The sequence below is a fragment of the Ambystoma mexicanum genome, chromosome 8 (genome assembly GCF_040938575.1).
Source record: "Ambystoma mexicanum isolate Mex_15411 chromosome 8, UKY_AmexF1_1, whole genome shotgun sequence".
NCBI classification, from domain to species: Eukaryota; Metazoa; Chordata; class Amphibia; order Caudata; family Ambystomatidae; genus Ambystoma; species Ambystoma mexicanum.
Window position 1 is genome coordinate 1,271,650,197 of NC_090929.1, and position 24,621 is coordinate 1,271,674,817.

General features: G+C 43.1%; 1 protein-coding gene across 2 annotated transcripts in view; it reads right to left on the reverse strand.

Annotated features, from left to right (window-relative positions):
• BLNK (B cell linker) overlaps positions 1-24,621 on the reverse strand; it is a 1,905,158-nt gene that overhangs the window by 1,661,839 nt on the left and 218,698 nt on the right. For both annotated transcript variants that reach the window (XM_069611389.1, XM_069611390.1), the window contains exon 2: positions 18,581-18,643. In XM_069611389.1, the coding sequence (XP_069467490.1) occupies positions 18,581-18,643 (63 nt within the window). The remainder of the gene's footprint in view (positions 1-18,580; positions 18,644-24,621) is intronic.

Sequence of the window (24,621 nt, forward strand, 5' to 3'; positions counted from 1 at the left end):
TGTAATAGATAGTCTTTGGGGATGGGACAGGCCAGCCACCTGACACGTGATGACCAGTGGAATAACACCTATAGGGTCCCCTATAGGTGGTAACACTCTCAATACCCAATCCCTCGTGCTGGTAGGTTTTTTGTGGAAGGGCCCAAGTGATGACGCCACAGTGACACAAACCTGGCCTGCGCACCATGGAACGATGACGTGCACCTGAGAGTTCCTGTTTTTTCATATCATATTGTTGCATGTTGGTTTTATATGCAATAAACTGCAGTTGTACTTGTCATTGACTGAGTCCTCTGTTTGTTCTGGGCAGATGTTGGGCCCTCGTAGTCCACAGCCCCCACTGGGAGTCCCACCCAACAGTAAGCTCTTTTTTAGGCTGAGAAAATGGCAAAGTAGTATATATCTAGGCATACAAGTGCTGCAAACATGTTTAAAGAAATTCTGTGCCAGAAAATATCAATCCTTATGCTGCAAAATGTTCAACTTCATTTCACAATATCCTGAGGGGGTCTGTTTTGCATATGCAAGCACTTCTGCCATCAGTGGAATGTAGGGTGGATGAGGGTAACTCTTGTGCTGTTATGGCGTATATGGCATAGTGGGGTAGCGGTACTATAAGTGTGTGAGGTGTATTCCCCTTCTTCCCAGATATAGACGTGAGGCTTCCATTCTAAGCAATGGAGTGTGCCATTGCTGGATATTGGATTGGTGGGCTATGGTTTCTAGTGGAGCATGACTGGCTCGTGTAAATCTTGAATTGATCTGGGAATTTCGTGACTCCCGACCCCCCTATATCAGGAAGTGTGGAAAAGGTTAATTGTCCTGAGAGGATAGCTTGAGTATTTGCAGATTCTCTGTCTCTCGGACTATGGCGCAGGGCAGGAGGAGGGGCTCTCCTCCAGGTCACACATCACATTGCGGGTAGGTATACAGCATCCCCAGAGCCCATCTAATACCAATGGAAGAGGTGTCTAAGGTGTCACGGCCGTTTGAACCTTACATTAATAGCTCAGTAAACACATTTGGAGAAGAAAAAGATGCTTTCACGCCGAGGTTAGTCACAGGATGGTAGGATCTATGGAGAAAATGTGGATGCCCTGCCAAAGCTTGACACTGTTTAAGGAACCTGTGAAGCTCTGAAATTACAGAGGATGAGCATCTGTAATATAGAGACAGAACATATAAATTACAAAGAATTGTATCTCAGAGTGGGATTAGAAATGATTGCTGGTCAGAGAGGCCTACTGTTGTGACTTGTAATTGCCTTCCCTCCTGTTTCTCTGTGAGCTTGGAATGTTATGAGTGCTTGGGTGTAGAATGCTGAGAGAATCTTATGTGCTGTGTGTTCCAACGGTGCCAGTTAAAGGGGTCTGACCGAGAGAGAGGGTGCTGGTGGATGTCTCCTGATGTATGTGTCATACCTGTGTCCCTAGTGTACCTGTAACTTTCTACTTGTGACCTACATCCTAGTAAAGAGTATCTTCACTCACCTGAGGCTCCCGACTCATCTGTGCCAGGAAGCCACTCGATGACCAGCAGTTGGGGGCGTGGATAACAAGGGCAAGAGAGAGCCTCCCAAATGAGGTATACCTGCTGAGCTCTTGAGTACGGGGTTTAAAAGGAAGTGGGATAATGATATTATCATGTGTTTGTTTGTTTATTGTTCTGTGTTTTGTATTTCCTGCTTTATGTATTTTCCGAGTGAAACCACAAGAAAAATGAACATTCACAAATGGATGGAACATCTGCTTGATGTTTCTATTGTCATTATGCAGGAAATTTAGGTGAACATTGAATAAAAATGAATATTGGAAAAAACCATGGAGAGCATGTTCACCCAAAATCTCTGTACAATCAATGAGGTCATTTGTATAATGCAGCATAAAGGTGGGTGATTAATCTGACAAGGACATTTGGAGCATTCACCTCCAGTTATTAGCTGGAAGTAAATCTGCTAACTTTCTGTCCGATTTCAGCAGAATTTCCGCTGGTAGAATTATGCTGTGGTAATTCTGTCTAAATGCCTCATGGAGTCCTATGGAAGACAAATAAAAGGGGACTAACACCACCACTGCCAGTTATAATCCAGCAGTAACACCACTTGACCAATTGTCAGTAATGGTTGTTCCATTTGGTGGTATCACTCGGGATTACGGCCGAGATACAACCAAACTTATAATGAGGCCCTCTAGTTTTATACAGAGGCACCTTTTATTCCCACGGATCTGAGGTGTGACTGCAAGCGGTGCTGCTTAGTGGGATTCTGTCAGTTGCAAAAAGGGAGCAAATGTAGTAAGAATTAGCCCACAATAGTTTCTCTGGCACCAGCACTGTCCTGAAAATGAAATGCATCAGTAGCCTCAAAGTGCTGCCTTGTATTTCTCTTAGCAGGGGCATCATGATTCCAGGGCAACTTGGGTACGGATAGTTGGGCAGGCTTCTGATTGGCACTGATGTTATCCTTGATAGTCTTCTCTCGTTCTCTTGCCATGGCTCAGTGTAGATGTTAAGCTTAGTACCATTTTCCAGTGGAAAGGATCCTTCAGAGTCATGGCGCCGTGAGCTCAAGAGCCCCTAGGACATACACATAGAAGGTGGTGTCAGCAGCTGCAGCTCTTTAATAAGTGACTGCACAAAGGATGGATCGCTGTTGACTTTTGCACTAGCCTCCATGGATTAACATTGCTTCACTGCAGTACGCTTGCATGCTCACAGATCTGAAGCAAATAAGGTCTGAATTATGAGCTTGATGTTAATGGCAAAACAAGTGGTGTTTTAAATACTGCCTGTTTTTTCCACCCAGCCTCTTGCATAATTTACTGTAGGCAGTGCTTAAAGTGGGCCGGGGACTGCGGGGGCCGGGTCCCGGCAGTCTCCAAAAAGTGGGACTGAGCCGGGGCCCTGCCGTGGCCCCCGTCCTACCGCAACATTGGCGGGATGCATTATCCCATTGCGGCCGCAGCCGCGATGGGAGATGCGCCTGCAATGAAGTCAGGCAAGCTGACAGAAGTAGCAGCCAGCCGCAGCGACGCTGTGACTGTCTGCCACTTCCGTCAGTCATAGTAACTGCATCTGGTGACCTCTCCCGCGAGGGGTCACCAGAGGCAGTTACTGTCCCTTTGTTTCCCCAGGTCGCTGAGGCGTCTTTAACCCTCGGCGAACCTGGGGATTCCTCGACATATTTCGAGGTTTATAAAAGATGGCTTTGAAAGTACACATTTCAAGCCATCTTTTAAAAAGCTTTGCCGACGGACAATTTTGTCCGTAGTCAAAGCTTTATAAAAGATGACTTGAATTGTGTACTTTCAAAGCCATCTTTTATAAACCTGAAATGTTTAAAAAAGATGGCCTGAAAACTAGGCAAACCGTAGGGTATGCACACAAATATATATAAATGTTATATATTTGTGTGCGTACCTTACTATGGTTTGTGTACTTTGCAAGCCATCTTTTATAAACGTAGAAATATGTTACATATTTCTATGTTTAGAAAAGATGGCTTGCGTAGTACACACACCATAGTAAGGTACGCACACAAATATATAACATTTATATATATTTGTGTGCATACCCTACGATTTGCATACTTTTTAGACCACGCCCCTCCCACAAGTCACGCCCCCATATGAGGGCCCCCCCTCGATTTCTTACCCCATTAAAGCCCTGACTGTAGGTGATATTTTTTTTAATGCTGCACGTGGTACATGCCACATAATTACAGGTTGAAAAACCAGCTAAACGCAATGCTGTTACTTCTATTACTTCTACTTCACCCAAGAGGTAGTTTGTCCCCAAACTATCGGGCACTCCTTAAAACCTCTGTGATGAACAGTGCCGGATTAAACCTTGTGGAGGCTCCTAGGCAGTCAAAATGTGGGCCCCCCTCACAAATGATCTCCTAATACGCTTTGAATTTTCTGCACCGCTTTATTTTGATCCATACGGGGTGGGGCCCGTAGGCCAGTGCCTACTTGGCCTAATGGATAATCCCTCACTGGTGATAAAACATTGCCCATCTATCGATGCCAACATTATAATGCCCTTTGACCTCTCTGCACAATTGCACACATCTAGGGTTGGCAGGGGCATTTCGAGGCATTGCAATGCACGTTGTGAACTCACAAACGAGCTACATATTATCGAGCATGTCTGGAAAGCACTGGATTGGCAACCCTTCTGTGCGTTTTCTTTCCTCAGGTATCTGCACAGTCTTAAATCTGATGGAATGTCAGGGAAGATGTGCACTTTCTCATTGAGTTTTTTGAGTTTTTTGTGAACGGGTCTTTCTAGGAGTTTCCAGAATACTTGGACATTTGACAAAAGGGCGATAACTAGCAGGGTCAGCTGGGTATATAGTGAGGATTGTTTCACCTCTTTTCAAGGCATTGCAGACAGCTGATGTCTAATAGGTGTTATTATCGTTTTTAGAGGGATGGTGAATTTTTAAAAAACCTGTACCTGGGGTAAAATAAAATAAACTGCATGCAGAAATATTTTTACTGTATGCATTATTTCAATATCACTGCATGTCTGGTACCGTTTTATTACACTGATGGGACAATAACAATACCTATAATGGATCATGGACCTTAAAAAAACTATTTTGTCTAATTTCGATTCCTAAATCAGTGTTAATATCCTTTCCTGCTGAGGCATCTATCTACCCCATGGTCAATTATGAGAACTCGCACAAGTTCTACCCTCCAGTACATTCTGGAAAACATTTTTTTTCATAATGATTTGTATCCTAACCCTCTTGTTCTCCCATAACACAGTGTTCACAGGCACAATGAGTCTTTAGTAATTTAGAGATATACACAATTTACAAAACAAGCAAGCTTTACCAGGCAATAACAAAAATAAATGACTTACAGTTATTAATGTAGGATTGTGTTCTGGATCTGACCATTTCTCCATCATATGGTTGTAACAATGATGATAATAATAATAATAATAATAATAATAATAATAATAATACCATCATAATTTCTAATGATGTTATTAAATAGCACATTGAGCCAGATAGATCCTGTTTCTATGCACTGTAACAATAGGTGGTTTTATTAATTTAAGGTAAATACAGATGACACCATTTTGGGTACTGGGGACGATCAAGCTTCTTCAATGGCCTCTTTAATATAGGAAAGATTCAGATTGAAAAGACAACGGGCGGGGACACAACCCTTGCTCAGGCCCATGTAAGTAGGAATTTCTTTAGAGAGTGTGCCTTCCGAATTCAGACGAACCTGGATGGAGTACTTTAATGTTACTCAATAAATCAATCTCGGAAGGAGAATGGGCTTAGTCTGCATTGGCACTCTGGAAATCTGCCGCATGTGGCATATTTTGTAGTGAGGGCCACAAGATAATCAAAAACTGTTTGCTCACCTTTTATTACAACATAATAAAGTATTATTTGTCAATATCGAAATAATAATTTCTCAACATTTGCTTGTATTCACCAATAGATCTTAGTCCATTTTTGCAGTTTTCATCTCAGTCAGTCTAAGGATCCAAGAGACAATTCCTTTCTTTCCCTGGTGCGATCTGTGAAAGCCAAAACTATTTATAAAGTGAATGGAAGGGTGAAGGGGAATTTAGATATCCTATTTCCTTCCCCATAGAAAAGCATACTGATAATAATTACACCCTCTCTTGTTTCTTGACATTCTAGGGTAGAGAAAAGGCTCTGCACCCGCGGTTACTTGATTTGCAGAGTGAACATAAATCTCAAGCACTAGTCCAAGAGGGCAGCTGCATTAGATTTGATTACTAGCACCAAGAGGAGTGTCATGTGACTGAGCATGCCATTACGTGAAGGCACTCGGTTGGATATGCAGGTAGTGAACGGCCATTGCTGTAATGAGATGGCATACTGTGGCGCATCGCTCTGCCGATTCAGTAGACTGATACACAAATCAGCATTAAAGAAAAGAAAGGTAAGCGGGTGGCAAGCATTCTATTATAGGGGTAACAAGGCCATGAACGTTACATGGAAAAGCCAAACAAGAACTCAATGAGGCTCACGTAATAGCGTTATCTTGAAACAGTACTTGGTAGGCATTACCTTTCGATCCCAGGGTGTATTCATTATGCCGTGTAGCTGACATTTTTGTGATACTAATATTTGTACATCCGTAACTATAATTACATGGTTGTCTATCTGCTATTTCCCCACAGCCCATCTATCAGTGAATGCCTACTGAGTAACAGTTTAATGAGGGGTAAGCTGTCCTCCCCTTTGTTGACAAGTGTCATGGAAGCATTGGGGATCAAATAACAGTAGGTTTCTGTGTATGTTGTTTCTCCCATCAGATCTGCAAAGTCAGAAGCCCAGGTGTTTGCTTGGTAGACAGTAAAATACGAACCTGCATGATTAGTGTTTTGGGTGTGTAAACTGAAGAGTGGCAGTGTGCCTAAACAAGAGCATGAGAGAATCATTTTTGTAACTCAGATTTTTAGAGCGCCCCTAAGAGGTCAACATTGGGCCTGAAGAAGGAGATTTAATGTTGGTGAATCGCTGAAACGGGTGGACCATTTGTTGTTGTGGCATCTGAAGAGATACCGAGATGCTTGGATTTTTAATTCACACTACATAGTAACACAAGTTCAACCACCATATCATGGAAGAAATTACTGTTTCCACTTAGTTTTTAGCTAGGCGCACAGTACTGGTTGAATAGTGGGGAATCATAGAGCTGGGTCCCTTACTATCCCAATGTAGTACATTGTTTGGTTGGCACTAACAGGTTCTTGTAGGGTCACTATTTCCTTGGAAGTTTAGGACAAAGGATAGTTTTTCTATGTGTCCGTCCATCCACATTTAGATAGGTGGCACACCACCACTAACTAGGGACACACAATTGCATTTAGATAGAAGCGCAGTTCCTCGAAACGGACAGGGAGACATCATTGCAAGTGATTCTTTGTTGTTATGTTTTGAGTATATTTTGGGTAGTCGAAAGAATCATAAATACCCCAGAGGCCTCTTATGTCATATAGTTACTCTTTTCATTAGTCAAGGCACTATCTGCTTTAAGCAGTCGGATGGGCACATGTGTGAAAACCATGTACTCACCAGCAGGTACTTAATTGTGTATTTTTACAATTAACAAATATAATGTTAGCTTGATGTGCAAGTCCACAATATTTTCATCTTTCCATCAGCAGCACCACCACAGAATAAGCAAATTAAGTAATTTTCTCCCTCAGCAAATGCTTGCGCAATAAATTAAATAAATCAATAGGAGTCATTCTTTTCTTGGGCAACTTATCTCAACAGAACAGGTTAACTGAGCTCTCCAGGCAGAGCCAATGGTAACCTGTAAATGGGTTGGGGATTACTTCACTCGCATGCTGACCTTCCCTTTCTGCCAGGGTGGAACGGTCCAGTCCCTGCTTGGCCTCTCTGTGTCTGGAGATCCCCCGCCAACAGTGTATTTTGATTCATATTCTGTCTTTAGTCTCTAGATGTTCTTTGGGTGCTCCCAGACCTTTTTGTATTGATCCTGATACAGGACCTTAATGATTCACATATTCCCTCATTCCTAAATTCATCCAATTTTTTAGATGAATGCTCTGATAATTTGTTTCTGTTTTTCAGATGTGATTATGCAATCGTCATCAGGGAATATATTTTTCTCAACTTTGCATAAGCTGTGGAAATTTCAAAATCGGAGTGTTCTTATTCCAACTCATACCTTCCCTTGCCCCGGTGAAGCTATTTGGCATGTTCCAACCTTTCCTAGGGTCCTAATCCCTGTCAAATTACATCACATATTGCTTTCCAATGTGTTTATGATGCAAACGGCTATTTCAAATTGTTCATTTTTTTATAAAAAATGCAACATTTTGTTTTGCTCAACATTTGTAAAAAACCTGACTCTGGATTCAGAGGAACGCATAATCCCAGCGCAAATTGTTCTGAACTTTAAAAAAAATCTTAAAAATACATAGATGTCATTGTTTTAACCCAGTGTTTCAAGCTGAACACAATAATCTAAATTCCATCTGAGCACTGCCAATATAGTAAGAATTAGGATGTCCACAGCTCCAGCACATTCTTCATGTTTTAAAGCGCCACATACATTCAGTATGATACTAATCATATCTCTTTGGATGAGGTGTTATTTTTGCATTCCTACAGATCATATTGTTATTTCGATCAGTGTCTATAAGACTCCTCGGGTCAATATTGAAGGCAATCTTAGGACCAGAACTCTATAAACACTCTGGGCAAAACCTAATATCTAAACGTAGGCCTGCCTCACCACCTGGTTCTCTTTTAACAAGATACTGGTCCATCCCTCCAAGAGTGACAACACGCAAGCAGAGTTGTATTGATTGGCCACACTATTTGACTATGTACACCCTCATTCTCCCCCGCAAGAGAATCTGGCAGAGAGTGAACATCTGCATCTACCTGCATAGTATGGGGTTCTCTTCTTGGTTTTCCTTACTTTCTGCATTGATCAGTGTCAAACAGGGGAATCAGGGCAGAACACAAGATGCTATGTCTCTCTTCTCTTTCTCTTCCATGTCTATTACCCAAATGGATCTCACATAGCAGAGATTAGTAATGATTTCTGGCATAAAGAAACATGTCAATCCTCATTACAGTGAGGGACATCATTTCACCAAAATGCCAGGGGTGGCAGAAGTGACATCACATGACCCTTGATCTCTGATGACATCACATAAGGTGATGTCATTTGACTCCGCATGAAGTGAAATCACGGGAAGCGGTGGAACACGACCGTTTACCCCTTGATAAAACAGGAAGTGGCATCACATAACATTGGTTCTAAGTACTCTATGAAAAATATGGTTACAACATTACTGTAACGTGATATGCATTTTATTCAAGAATGGATCACCATATGTATCGGCAGGAAAAAACATGCTATACCGCAACTTGTGAAAAGCAAAATACATAGTCCGAAATGGATGCTTATTCTACTCTGAATGCTTTTTTGGAGGATTTTGTCTGCATTGTGAATTTGAGTTGTTTAGGAACAAACTAAATCAGTGACTAACCCCCTGAAGTGTGCCTGAAATAAACCTTTAATGAGTCTAGCAATTATTGTACAGAATTCCAGAGAGACAAATCGTTCAAATAGCCACATGGCATTGGCCACAGCTCAGGAGCTTCAATTTGTAGCAGGGGAGACCTCAGGGGTCTCAAGTGCGACCACTAGCGACCCCCTAAATGACATCCATGATTACAGTTGATTCTGACAGATTTGGCCAGCCCTTTAGCGGTTCCTAAGAAGTCATCGAAGACGGTTGTGATCCTGCCAATGTCTGGGGAGAAAAATTCTGATCCCATGGAGAGGCTTGCGGATTGGACGTGGAACAATCTGCAGAATGACTTTCCCATTGTCCATCTCAACCGTTACAAGGATAGTTATTCAGATATAGGACAGCTCAACCTTTCATTAGGACCTTTGGTCATCACAACACTCGAGCCCTGCCTGACCCAAGCAATGTATAGGTCCCAACGTTTCAATTTAAGATACTACATATATAAAAATATGAATGATTTTGATTTAAACACTAAACCCTTGCTCACTACCATCCATCACAGTGTTTGGGGAAATATCATCTTGGGGTTCTGTACAGAAAAAGGCTCCATGCTAAGATGCAGCACATAACTTTCAAAGCATATCAGTCAGTCGGACAAACAATCTTTTGTTCGGTTTTGACCTTCAATTTCCACAATTCAGTTATTATAAAATAACAGAATATTTCATGCAAAAAAACAAACATAACAACATTTTAAAAAGTACACAAAATTGCATGTTGAAATAACACTGGAATTAAAAACCAAACATGAGCAATAGTAAAATTGACATATACAGTTAAAAAATTGGAAGACTGTTGAAATGTAAATGTATAAGAGCCAAGGAGAGATCGTTCTTACAACCTTGGACACGTCATCCATAGGCTACCATACTACTGGTTCCGGACTTCAAAGCCTTATTTCTCTGTGACCATGCCCTGTATATAAAACGAGCTGTCCCATAAACCACATGAGAATACAACCATCACAGTTTTTGGGAAAATATCATCGGAGGGTTCTGTACAGAAAAAGGATCCATGCTAACATGCAGCCCAAAGCTCTCTAAGCATGTCAGTTATCTGTTTAATACTGTGGGCCTAGTGTCCTGACCTGTTTTTGGAAAACAAGTGGATTCTGGTCTCACTGCAATACATTTTCCAGAATGTATTTACTCCATAACTGTCATCATATGTTTAGAAATGCACTGCGGCCCATAATTGGCTTACACATCAATGCCATTTGCAAATAGATATGTATATTCTGCATTTAAATAATAAGCAGTCCTATTGAACATAGTAGTGTACATATGTTATAAATTATCCTCACAATTCGCACCATACAATAATGCTTGAATTTTGACCATGCCCTCATTTTAATAATTCTTTTGGAGACTCCTTTATTGTTTTCCCAATCGGGGACAAGGACACCATGAAAAAGAAGATCATGTATTTTCAGGCAATCTATTTTGACATATAAAGCCTTGTACCCTTCAACCTTAATGAACAGGTGGTAGGGCCCACTGCCTCGGCAGGGCACACTTTATTATGCCCATTTTCCTTTGGAATGGATGGATCTCTGCGGTAATCTGTTCTGTAGCTCTTTACCCAAAGTGACCTGTGCCAAACTCTGGGATGCACTAACCAGGGATCTGAAATCTTTCGATCTCCAGATGTTTTGGAATACAACTCCCATCGGCCGTACCCAGCACAGTGAATAGTGAGAGATCAAAGGAGTCATAGGAGGTCATTACGACCATGGAGGTAGCCATTTTTGCGGTATGGCTACCCCCATTCCGGGTACCGGGTCCGGGTTCCTGGAATGGGGAAATACCAGGCTATTCCGACCTTGGAGGGCTCGGTATTTCCCCATTCGAGGAACCCATCCCCATTCCCATTCGAGCCTCCATAGGGGGCTCAATGGGAATGGGGAGCATGCTTACAACGGGCCCGTTATTAACTGGCCCGTTGTTAGCATGCTTGACTGTCGCGGGACCTGCTAAGGACGCCTGATAAAAGCAGTCGTCCTTAGCGGGTCCCGCAAGCGGAACACGAAATGAGGCGGTAGGGGGTTAACGTGGCCGGCAGCTCTACCGGCCCGTTAACCCCCTACTGCCAGGGTTGTTATTACCCCCATAGTCAGAAATATCTGAGGCGCCGAAGGATGTAGACCCTGACCTATGCAAATCATAGCATGGAGAGACCTCTATTTAGGGAAACTGCCAGCTTTTCCTTTATAATCTGCCTCTGGTTTGAAATGATTGTGTGTCTGGACTGTTACTTTTTACATCCTAGATCACCACTGGTCTAGATGCCAGGATTCCTATTAAACCAGTGGCTCCATAAGGCCTGTACTGGCCAGATTGTTCATTACCGAAGTTAGTGCTATAAGCAAATAGCACTAATGCTGCAGAACAGCCTTACTCACAACATCTACGTAAGTTATATAAACAACAGCACAAATATATAAATATATATAAATAAATTAGCGGCTTACCTCTTCTATTCAACGAAGATTGATGCCAGTGTCTAGCCCTCAAAATATGTGTTTTGTTCAGTTTTGCGTGAGCTCTTTTAACCTAAAGCCTTAGCACTTTCTTTAACCCCGACGATAGTGCTTTATGACAACTACATGCATGTTTACATGACAACCCTATTTTTTCTCCCATCTCTTCTGTACCTCCCCTTTAGGGGTCTACGATAAGTCAGAATAAAACTCCCCCGTCTCATAGTCTAGCTGCTTTTTGCCGTCTGCTTTCAGAAGTATTAATCCAGTTTTTCAAATGGTCTGGTTCCAATGAAAAATGACTTTTTTTCGTGCTATCAATGCTTCCCTGCCATCTGGTGGTGCTTGCAAAGTCTAAAAACACAGCTATTATAAGACCCCTCCTAAGAAGCCAGCTCTGAAACCTGAGGTCCTTGCAGACTATCGCTCAGTGTGTCGTCTCCCTGCTACTGCTAAAATGCTGAAATCTAGCCAGAATATTGTTGAATATTCCAATGTTTGTCACCCACTCTGAGCCGCCTTAAGGCCGGTCGAGGGATCATATACTATGTGCGAGGTAACCTTTTTCTAATGAATTATACCTTCACATTCATATGATTGAATCAGTGTAATTTAAAAAATCCAATCTATATATGCATTGATTTACCATATGTTTTATCCAATTATTCTATTGTCCTTTAAATAAAAAAGGTTGTACAATCAGGTATTCATTTAACAACTGTCCACACATTGTTAGTTAAATAGGAGACATCTCTCCTTACGCAAGTTGATGAAATGATGAATTACATGACTTATTCACAAATTTTGAAAATTACAAACATGTATCTAAAAAATAATTACAGTCAGAGGTTACCTTGATCAAACTGCAAGGAGTTCTCAGTAAGCTAGATTCAATGTTTTGATTTGTAGATTATATATAGATCAACATAACACACAGTAATAAATGTGTATATTTTCTTTAAATAGTTTTGGAAATATTAGCTGTGGATTCTACACCATTAGAATGATGTCACAGGCCTGGTCATGCTTGACCTTCTGGGTGCATTTAACACCATCCACCCTAAGACTTTTCTTGCATGCCTTGGGGCAGAAGTCGACAATCTTTGCCTCTCCAGATGTTTCTCACTCCAACTCCCATCAGCCTTAGACAGTATAGTAAGGGGTGAAGGATTATGGGTGTCATAGTCCAAAATATCTGGAGATCCACAGGTTGCAGACCCCTGCCTTACGGAGTGCGGAGTGATGGGGACAGACTTGGGCTAATTTTACTGTCTTCTTGGTGGAATTGGTGGAATGGACTCATTGAGCAGCAAATCCCAACCACTCATATGTGGCACACCCAAGGGATTATTGCTCTCTCCCAATTAGTGCAACCCTTTGCCTCGCTGACGTCAGGGTTTGTATGTTACACCTCTCCTGATGACATCCAGATCCAGGTCCTTCTGTTTTGATGGGGAGACAGGTGTTGCAGACTCTTGCATTCTTGCTTTCAAGATTGTATGGTTGAAGTTGTATGGTTGGATGTGCCAAACCTCCCTAAGCGTAAATTCATACAAGGCTGAGAGAGTTCTGACCTCATTTGCTGAAACCGTACCCCACTCTTGTATTTTTATTACAAATCTTGAGTTTAAGTAATCTCTTAACATTTACCCACTGATTAACCAGGTAACAACTGTTTCACTGTTCCAGCTTTCTTTATGTCAATTTTTCATTTGAACTACGTCAGGGGGAATGTCGGATAATAGAAGGGGTAAGTGGAAATGACCAGTCTTGGGGGAAGGGGAGTAAATATAATTGTAAAGTGTGTGCTCCTGCATTTCCTATACTGTGTTAGCTTGCTTTTGTCTCTTTACCTAAGAAATGAATTAACCCGATCAAAGGTTTATTTTATGAGTTTTGAGGGGATCTGGAAAGAGGTAATTGACAGGACCACACATGACAGAAGTTGTGGAATGTCAAATTGCTGTACCTATCATGCTTACTTTAATTTCCGTTCATCCCATTATAGAATGGCAGTTGGTGGCAGATACGAATCCAAGGTTGCCCTCTCTAGAACCAGCTGCTTCAGATCCTTGCAATCTATATTCCACACTCTCAGTCCCAATAGAAGTAAACAGTGTCTCACACAGTGGACACATGGAAAAACCTCTCAGGAAAGGTTGGGGAAACCATTTATTACTCTTAGATGTGCCTCCCTGCAGGGTAAGTGGGCAACTTTGCATTGTGTTGGAGTTCTAGATGAATACTGAAACTAGGACAAGCGTGGTCACATGGACATTTTCTTAGCTTTAAATCTTAAATTTCAAATACAAGCGAGAGTAAGGGAAAAGGCTGAGGCACATTACGCTCTATGACACAGTGTCTAGACAGGCTCAAACTAGTCTCCGGTGGGGTGGGCTTTCCCGTTTAGTCAACAGCTGATTGCGAGCATGTGGCTTCCCACATCAACGTTCATAGTGTTTTTCTTGATGATGTATTTAAAGTGTTGAAGGTTAGATACATTTGATGAGGTTTCAAAAGTGGGATTGCTCCTGCTGTGTCAAGATGGCGGCCGAAGGGGATGTGGAGCTGGAGACCGATGAGAACTGCACCGAGCGCCCCACGGAGAAGCCGCGCAAGTATGACAGCAGCGCCGCGGACCTGGAGCGGGTCACCGACTACGCGGAGGAGAAGGAGATCCAGACTATGGGCCTCATTACGAGTTCGGCGGTAGCCATGCCGCTATTGGCGGCATGGTTGCCGCCGAAATCGCGTCCGGGTCCTCGGAATGAGGAATTACCAGGCCATTCTGAGTTCGGAAGGCACGGTAATTCCTCCCTCCAAGGACCCGGACACGGTCCTTCCTCATTCGATTTCAGCCCCCATAGGGCTGAATGGGAATGGGAGAGGGAGCAAACGACGGGCCATTACGAGTTGGCCCGTTGTTTGCTCCCTTTTCCCCTCGCGGGACCCGGTAAGCACGCATGGTTTTCCCAGGCGTGCTTACCGTGTCCCGCGAGGGGAACTCGTAATGAGGCGGTACGGGGTTGACGGCGCCGGCACCTTTTACGGCGCCGTTAATCCTGTACCGCCAGGGTCGTAATGAGGCCCTATGTATGTGATTGGAGATCGAAGATCCAGGGAGCAGAAGGGAAAGCAGGAAAGGGAGAAAGAGTTGGCAAAAGTAACCATCAAGCGGGAGGATGTAGAGTTGATTATGAATGAAATGGAGATCCCGCGTTCGAAGGCTGAGCGGAGCCTGCGGGAGAACATGGGGAACGTAGTGGACCTCACGGACTGAGCGCCCCGATTCAGCGACTTTGGAGCGTGCTTGGCCGAGATCAGACTAATGACTTGCATCAAATAATTCACTCTTGTTTTGAAAAGATGCAACAGGAGTGGTTGACATTTTCAGACTTTGGCCTTTTTTCAGGTCATATTGACCCACAAGTTCAGTGTTTCATATTTTATTTTTTGCCTAATCCGTTCTTGAAAATGCATTAATATGATTAGGATTGATGGAGTTGTGTTGAAACATATGGTGCTCAATTTATGACTAAATTAAACTTAAATGTAAGGCAGCAATAACAAAGGGTTGCGCTTAGGATGTACCAGACACTGGTGAGGAAGGAAAAGACAGGGGGCTTGGTGACCCCAGATTTCTCTAGTGTGGTTCCAGGCACACTGATCCATCTGTTATGTGAATGTACGAAGGTGAGGTCCTTTTGGGATCATATAGACTCAGAAGTGAAGAGTCACCTAGAGCCGTGGCCATTTGAACAACACTAGGTAAACCCGATTTGGAACACTGTCAACAACTTCTTTGGATAAAACTAACAAGGTCAAGACAACCGAAATGTTTATTTACCCCAGAAATCCTTTGGGACAAATCTATGTCCCCTTACATGTCTGACTCTGATGTTTTTTTAATAGTATTTTTTGTTTTTGGGGTGGGTGGAGTATAAAGGTAAACCACAATCCTAGTTGCATCTATGTATTTTTCTTCACGCATGGTGGCTGAAGAAGGTGAGTTCTATGGTAGTGTCACCCCGCTGAAAAGATTTTTCAAATCACTGCTTAATGCCTTTTGGATGTGCAGGTTGCTCATTTTAATTTGTTTTGTCCATTCTGTTTATTTTTCCCAAAAAGTATTTGTATAAAAAAGAGAAAAACAAGACACATGCTTCTCACTTTAAAAGAATGCATTGGAATCTGCGTGGTAGATGCCTGTTTCATTGGGTTCAAATATGCTTTTGAATTTAAAATGAGACATTGGCACATGCTTGCACACCTGGGGCCTCATTACACGGTAGGCGGTAAACCATGGCGCTATTAGCGCCATGGTTCATGCTGGTAATTTATCGGTACCGCCTTGGAGGAAAGGGGAATTACCGCTCCATTCCAAGGTTGGCGGGGCGGTAATTCCCCCTTCCACCATTGCCCTTCCCCATTCCCATTTTTGCCCCATAGGGCTCTATGGGAATGGGGAAGGCGCTAATTGCGGTACCGCAAATTGTGGTACCGTAATTAGCTCCACTGGTCCCTTTGCGGGTTGGTTTTTAACGCCTGCAAAAAGCAGGCGTTAAATTCCCCAACCGGCAAAGGGACCTCGTAGTAAGGCGGTAAGGATTTACCGGTACTGGTAAAATACTGGTACCGGTAAACCCTTACCGCCTCCCGTGCAATGAGGCCCTTGGTCTTTGAGGCACATATGCCTGGGGCCATCCGATGTGATCAGAGCATGAAGAGGTTGGCAGCGGTCGCTGTCGTCTCCCATTCTCGGATGAGTGTTTAGGTCAGTCCCCTCGGCTTCGGAATCAGCATGCACTACCTCGCCCTTGCACCATGCTGTGCTTTCTCATGTGTCTAGTGCCATAGTTTGCTGCCATGGGCAAAGCCCACGTCAGCAGACTATTTCCTTTAGTCTCCACTATGACTGGCTCAGAATACACCTGTGACTGTTCAGAAAGAATAGCTGATTAGGCAACCAATAATGCCCATTAGTTGATCGGAACTTCTTTTTTTGAGTGAAACTTTGAGTGTAAGACTATTACGCAGTCTACATTGCACAAACCCTGCCGGCTCACATCTACATTTCTTACTAATGATTTTAAAACACCTCCAGCTGTATTTGTGCCTTTTATGATTTGATTTGCTATGTTATGCGATGACAAATTCTTGTCATCACATAATGACCTATCACCATCGTGTTGGTGTCTGTGTTGAATATTCCACACAGCGATTGCCTGCTGCCAAAGCTTCTGATCAGCTCCTATTGGCGAAGAGATAAGTCCCTTGACCAGTTGAGGGTGTGTGATGAGTACCATGTAATGCATTTCTAAAGCACAAGCTTTTAAAGGCTTCACTGATCTCCAGAGGACAAGGTGCAATGTGACGTTGGATTAGGAGACTACTTTTGTGGTCCTTTTCGGAAAGTGGTGGGAGGATAGCTCAGGGGTGATGCTTTTGTCATACAAAGAAGCAGGGGTGTTGCTAGGTCTGATTAAGATCAGGGGCTAAATTAATGTTGGGACTGGTGGGACTCGGGGCTAGCTATAGCCTTTTGGTTGTAGCCCTTGAGCTTCTATCCGGCGCTACAACCAAAAGACCCAGGGCTGTAGCCCCCTCAGCTCCCCTTTAAGTAACGCATCTGGAAAGAAGACAACACAGAGCAACACAGGTTTGAATCCCGGTCCAGCGATTAGAGACTGGCCTCTGGTATTAAGCAAGTTATAAAAGATTAATTCATGTATTGTCCCACAGAAGCAATGTATGGAATGTCACTGTACATGGGTGCAAAATAATGTAACACAGATGCCACATTGGAAACGACTGCAAGTAGTCATTGACCAGCTAAAACTCTTGCAGAGGGGAGCTACGATCACCATACAAGCAGTGGTCAGAGATCAGAGCCCATGTTTTGTATCTTTGGCTACATATTTTATCCCTACTTATTGCTGATGGTGAAAACAAATTCAAGCCTAACAGAATGCCTGAAGCCAGCTTACTTAGCCCATGAAGTGGCAATTGCTGTTTTCAGAGCCGAAGACCTTACGCTACAAAATGTTACATCATCCTTAGCAGAGCTTTAATGCATTGACAATGTGTGTTAGGGCTGGAAACGTCCTACTGGCCTTTCATTTTATGCTATAGACCCGTCTTACATTTGTTTACAATAATGACTGGTGCATTATATGTCGAAACCAAGGCACATCACATCGGTGTAAACATTTCCGTGAAACAAAACAGAAAGTAGGTTAAGGAACACAAAGGGATGTGTAGACATATGCCAACAGTATCACACAGAAGCTAATGACAAAAATGATTGCACATTACTTGCAGAGCTGCCCTTTGATTGATGCATGATAATGGAGGTAAATCCACCGGGATACCAGCAAACTGTGTTACCATTTCTGGCACTCTGGTAGACTATCTATAGGATTCCGGCGGCTGGGTGATGGTGTAACTCCCCATTAGATGGAGTCCCATCGGACTACATGGGGGAGTGTAACGGTATGACAGGCGCTGGTATTATCGGTGCCTGCAATACCAGTAATTTTCCGGTAAGGTGGTAGCATTCCGCACCTCACCGGCCAACTTGAAGCTGGCCGGTGCAGAAACGTGCCGGCAAACGTTAATACTGGCATGTTAATTCTGCGCCGGTCAACTCGTAATGAGCATTAGCGCTGCTTGTCAATTTAAGCATCCATAACGTTTAGCCATATTTATTTCTTCAATTGCCATGATGTGCCAGACGTTATTGTTGACTCTTTTGCACATTACCCTTTGTAAAGATGCCATAGGATAGAGACTTTAACCAGAACTAAACGACCTGGCACTGCGCGAATGGTAGATCATGGACTTGAAAATGGTCTGTTGGGCCATTGTAAGAACGACAGGAGAAAGTGAACTGGAACAGCCTATACCATAGCGTGCAATGTGCTTTCGGCCTGGGTATAATATTGCTCAGACATTTTTTTTTATCAATGAATTCAGAGTATTGAACATTTTCATCATTTATAAGGTTTGAATACGTACCAGAAATCGAAGACCATTCATTTCCATTTTTTCAACTACGGAACTGCATTGGTTCATTCCAAACTAAATAGGGGAAAACATGAAATATAGCCATTAAATAATGCTTCAGTAACAATCACATTTTGCATCACAACGATGACTGGATTCTACGTATTGCTGAATGAAAAGAAGATACACATTGTATAGGCATTTCAATGTTCCAACCATGGAGATGCAAGAACTTACTAAAACTAGTGTGTCTGCTTAACCTATGGAACTGTACCAGAAGACACACACATGCCCAGGTCTAGACATTCCACATAGGCATGACAACATCTTAAAATATACCTCCCGGGGCTCTCAGTTTCCATTTTAAGTCAATTATTGATGGCAGTGGAACATATTGCATTGTTTCCGCTTTGGAGGCTTTTTTTTCATGATTCACTAATTTTCTGTTGAAACCGCATCCTGTTACTCTATTTGCAAACTATTTTGTTGAACCCTAGCCTGTGCCATATTCTTCTGGTTTAATGAAGCATAGCATGTGTAGGACGATAACAGAGAGCTCACCCTCTCAATGCCATCCCCCATTACTTAGGAAACTTGACTTGGTTTTCCGTGATGACTCTCTGTTGGCCTCCCATCCATTGTGGTTTGGGGGTGTTGGAGTGTAGAGGCTCACACGCCCAAGAAAGTGTGCACTTTGTAATTGCGCACTTGGCAACTTCCTTCAGAGAAGGCTCCTACTGGGGAGGAGGGTACAGAGATTTTAAAAAATGAACCAAGTAAAAATCTCAATTCAACTGTGTGTTTGCCATTCATTTTTGTTGAATTGTACAGAGACCTATAGACCAACATGTTTCAGTCCCCTATTTTATTCTGAGATTTTCTTCAGGGCCAACACAGTTAGTGATGTAGGTTTTTGTATGAGGCTCATGGTGGTAACTGTTGTGGGGTATACATATTTTGATGTTCAACAACTTCTTTAATGGAAGAAAACACAAAAATGTATGACAGGAGTATGGATCTCTTTTTCACACAATGAAAACAAATCGGAAGTTAGAATGTTTCCTAGTCACCGCAGTTTTTTGGAGGCATGTTATTATTACTGTGACCACTTGTAATCTGTGCCTTGCCTGCCTGATTTGCAGTTGATCATCTCTAGCTCTATACAATTTTGACTAGGGGTGAGGTTAATATAATGCTTCGACGCTAGAGGTCGTAAAGTCTTGGTTAAGCTCTCAGACTCCAAATAAATACACGTATGAATCTCTACTTGATTGAATGAATGAAATGTCTACTTTATATCTTCTGCTTCTTTTTGTAAAAATCCATTTTTAGATTATATACAAATAAATAAATAGAAAATATATCTAATACTTCTAAAGGGCCTTCATTATAGGGTGCCCTGTGACAAGTGTTTCTAAAGCAGGTCACCTTATTGAATATTAACCATTCCTTTCACCTGGCGCTGCGTTATGCTTAGATGGGTACATGGCATGACTGATTCCCTACAGCCCATAAATGCTGGAAGGGTCCTGCCACACCTGAACACACTGCTACGATTAATTCAAAGGATGAAATATCCTGTTTGGCAAACTCCAACCTGGAAGGGATGAAAGCCACGTATGACACTAACTGCACCCTATTGTGAATACATCAATATTTTTCACAGCACGGTTAAGCCTTACCCAGTATCAATGCCAGGGAAGGAAAGATGACTTTTATGAAAACAGCAGCTGTATGATTGGTTGGCACTTCATAAGGTCATCTCAGTTTCGCATAGAGAAGAAGCTGGCTCATCTACGAAGCATCATAAAAGATACCTTGGGTGATGGAAGCGTTGATGCGCGTTGATGATAGGGATCAGTATGGTGAGTGCGCTTCCATCTTGATGATGGAATCTGGGAGAATGTTGAGTTAATAGTCGCTGGTCTTATTGGCTGTTATTCAATTAATCAGTTTTTCAAGTGTCATGGTCTCGAAGTTTGTCCATGCTGATGTGTGCCTCCTCTTGTTCACTGTAAGGAATCAGTACAAGTTTGAAACCCTTTTCTAGTGCATAATGAATTGCCTCTGTGTCCCCTCACGTCAAAGAAAAAGTAAAACCTTGAGTCAATCTTACTCACTGAGATCTTAACAGGTAAATTTGATGAATAACCACATTATTTCAAATAACCGGATAGGCAGTATAACCTCCAATTTTTTTAAACTAACTCCCTCTGAAAACATTTCAAATTCCAACTTGTTAATCAAGCTTAACCTACTGTTCAAACTTCAAAAATAACCCTAAGATCATGCATATCCGACAAGCCTAATTCACCAATTCTATGGAAGCCATTTTTCATGTCAAGTTGATTGGTAAAAGTGGCAGAAAACACTGATTCCGCCATTTTTACAGATCTCCTTTATGGATTGTCATGCTGGCGATATTGCTGTGGCTTTCTATGGAATCTGCCCGACATTATCACCTGGTAATCTATTGTAAATGGCTCTCACGAGTCTTGATTGCAGGAGGCATTTACACTTTCCACCGGCGTAAGGAAAAAGAGAACAATAAGAGCGATTTTGCCCGTATTGTACTCCTGACTTTTTCACTACGTGGTGGGAGTGAGGGGCATTGCACAAAGGGGACCTTTTGCACTTCAGTGCATAGAAGGGTGGCCCCCTCCATGCAATACATTGCTTAATTGATCATGATCCACAATGTCTTTTAATACTGCTACGGTAGAAAACCGTGAACACCAACAAAATGCTACACAATATGTACTTCCGGTTTGATAAATCCAGATTGACATAGCATAAAAACATAACACAATGGAACACAGTATAGCCTACCATAGCACTGGAACACACACATTACCAAAGCATAACATAGCATAGCACAATGTAACATAAAATAATAAATAATAACAATCAATCACAGCATAACACTGAAGACATTGTAATGCATTATTTGCATAGCAACATAGTGCATTTGTTGCTGTGTTCCTCATTTAACACTCACTCTATTTCATGGAGTACAATGGACAGTTTGAGGGCACATTAACACACACCCTTCAGGATGGTTTTTTTGGGTGCCCTCCCTCTTCTACCGCCCAAAACGCTCTGAAAGGAATGGTCTCTATAATGTGCTTTTTATAGGCCACCCTAGCAGAAGGTTAACATTGTGGGATGTTTTTACCCATGCATCCGAGCCCTACCTCAAAAACTGTGCAGTACTGGCATTGAAAACATCATAATGGCCAGAGCTTCCCAGAAAATGCCCAGGGAAAGGCATGAAGAATAGGCTGCCACCCATTTTTGCCGATGTTATGGGCACAGAAGGGCACTGCCTAAAACCACCATTGCACTACCCACACAGTAGCCTGAAACCATTGGGAATGGCAATGCTGATTGCCAAAAGCAACCTAGAATTGTGGGGAATTCATTTTCTTAAATCCCAAAAATGGGTGCATTACCAGTACTCACCACTATCAGAAAGCCGGCGTTTTAAAACAACACCAGACTTTTTTGTGTAAAACTGAATAAATGAACCCAAAGCAGGCCAAAGAAAGACTTACTGAGAGGTGGATCCAATGTAAAGTTATATTCTGAAGTGACTTGAAGGTTTATAACAAGACTGGCTGAGCTGTGGATTTCAGCAGTTTAAGTAAATTTGGACTGAAAGACACTAAAAATCTAAATGTTTAAAAGAAATGAGTGACCTACTTTTGAGTGTCACATAGGTTTCAATTGTTTAAATGTCATAGTTTTAAACTTAGAATCAGCATTCTAGCTGCATATGTAAAAATGGTTAGTTTTATTTGAATGCAGAAAACTGGGTAACTAAAAGTGACATTAGCTGGGGCCTGGCTTAAGGAACTGAATTCTGCCCACCAGCTACCCCCGACAGGAGTTGAGACTTGCACAACAGCTGTGTTCCCAGGCCTAGCTGCCTTTTGCTGTTCCCACCAAAAGGGATATGACACTTCTCTGATTGAATTACCTGGGCTCTGCAGGAAATTGAACAAAGCCCTGTCCTGACTCAGGCAAATGTTTTATTGGTGGGAGTCGTAAATGTGGCTTCCTCCTGGAAGGAAAGGGGAGGAGCACTGCCTGTGCTCTAAGGAAAAGGTCTGTTTTGCAAAAATAAAATACAAACTTCTTTAAGTCAGGAAGGAACTCAAATTCCAGAATGACGACCTTGGTAGATATGAAAATAGCCAGAGAGCACTTCTTACATAAGCTATTTGTGAGAGGTGAGTGGACTCATCAGGACCAGACGGTCTGGTTGCAAGCAATCACACCCCAGATCACGGAAACAGGGTCAGATATATGGAGAGACCAGGGTCCCTTACATGTGGCCCTGAGTGAACTATATATGTCCTCTAAGGCCAAGGATGAGCACAACAAGATTGCCAGGGTAGCGGCATATTTATATTTACATATGGGAGCCATGCAAGACAAATGTGCTGAAGGCCAAGATCTGGCGAGTAGGCAACTGCTGGCATTACAGAAGGCCCAATCTGATCTGGACTCTTCTGAGCAGAGGCTGCAGAGGAGCCAGGAGTCAGAAAATGATAGTAGGCAGTATATCATTAAAATAAAAGAGGACATGGATATACTGCAACAGGAAAAGGCTGACCAGGATACTAGATTTCTGGCCCTGCAGAAGGAGCACCAAGACAGTTTGGACTCCTTACTGCAGATCCAGAAAAAGCTGGAGCAACAATTAGACCTTAACAGGGCATGCACGGAGCAGGTAGCCACCCTGCAAAGTCATCTAGATAGAGTGAAGGCAGAGAGCAACAAGCTGATTTTTAAAGACCTGGATACCCAGGCAGAGTTTGATGATGAACGCCAGAAAGCTGGTGCCTTTCAAAGGCAGAGGGACGACCTGGCGGCACAAATGCAGGCTCTTAGTCAGGAAAGAGATGCCTTAGGCCAGGAAGTCTGCCATTTAAAAAGAAAAACAGAAGAAAATCACTTGGCCTTCCAGGGGCTGGGTGACCTCCAAAAAGAACACCAGAACTTGTTAGAACACACCAGGAGGGTGGAGGATGCTCTGGCAAGAAAGGAGCAGGCCAATAGGGACACAGCTCAGGAGGTAACCCTCCTGCAGCAAAAACTGGCCCAGTGCTCCAGGACCAATCAGGAGGCACAGAGAGAGAATGAGGCTCTCTGCCAGCACAATGATAGACTCCAACAACAGGTAGCGATGCAGGAGAGACTGATAGAGTCTAGTAAGGCCTTAACTGAGGAACTGAAGGCACAGGCTCTTGCATTGCAACAGGGAGCAGGGGCGGATAGAGATGAGGTTCGCTGGGAAAGAGAAACTCCTGAGCATAACCCCAGGAGCCCTAGTACCAGAGGCCTTTATCTCTCTCAGTCCCTGGACTCTGCCACCCCCATGTCCCCTGGCGCACATGAGCACAGGGCCACAGGGATGGCAGATTACTATCCAGCCAGAAGCATGGGGCTCATAGGCCAGTACCACCCAGGAATGGAGGGGCGGGCATCCGGGTATGGGCAACCAAGCACAGTGCAATTTAATGGGGAACCCCAGGAGAGTAGGCCCATTAAGGGCATCCTGAAAACCTCTGCCCAGTTAGGTCAGTGGGGGGGGTACCCATCAAATCCTGGCAGCAAGGAGGGATCTGAAGACTCCTCTGAGCGGCACAGGACACAGGAGACCAGGTCCCCACATTCTGCCAGCCATTCCCAGGCTCGCAGAATCCGGGAAAACCTGGAAGAACCGACGGGAACCTCTGGGAGCAGTGCCTCTGAGTCAGAAGATGAATGGACCAGGGTTACCCGGACCAAAAGGGCCAATAGGACAAAAAGGGCCTTGCTTAAGGACCCCTTAAAGCAGATTCAGGCAATCAGGAGCGTCATCACGCCTTATCATAAGAACGCCAAGTATTCTGTTTGGGAGCACTTAGAGTTGTTTGAGCAAATGATGGAGACTTTCCATTTGAAGGACAGCCAAAGCTGTATTCAATATGTAAAGTGGACCTTCTCCCCGGAATACTCCAGTTTCTTTGCGGGGCTGGAGGACCAAAATCATTTAAGATGGTCCA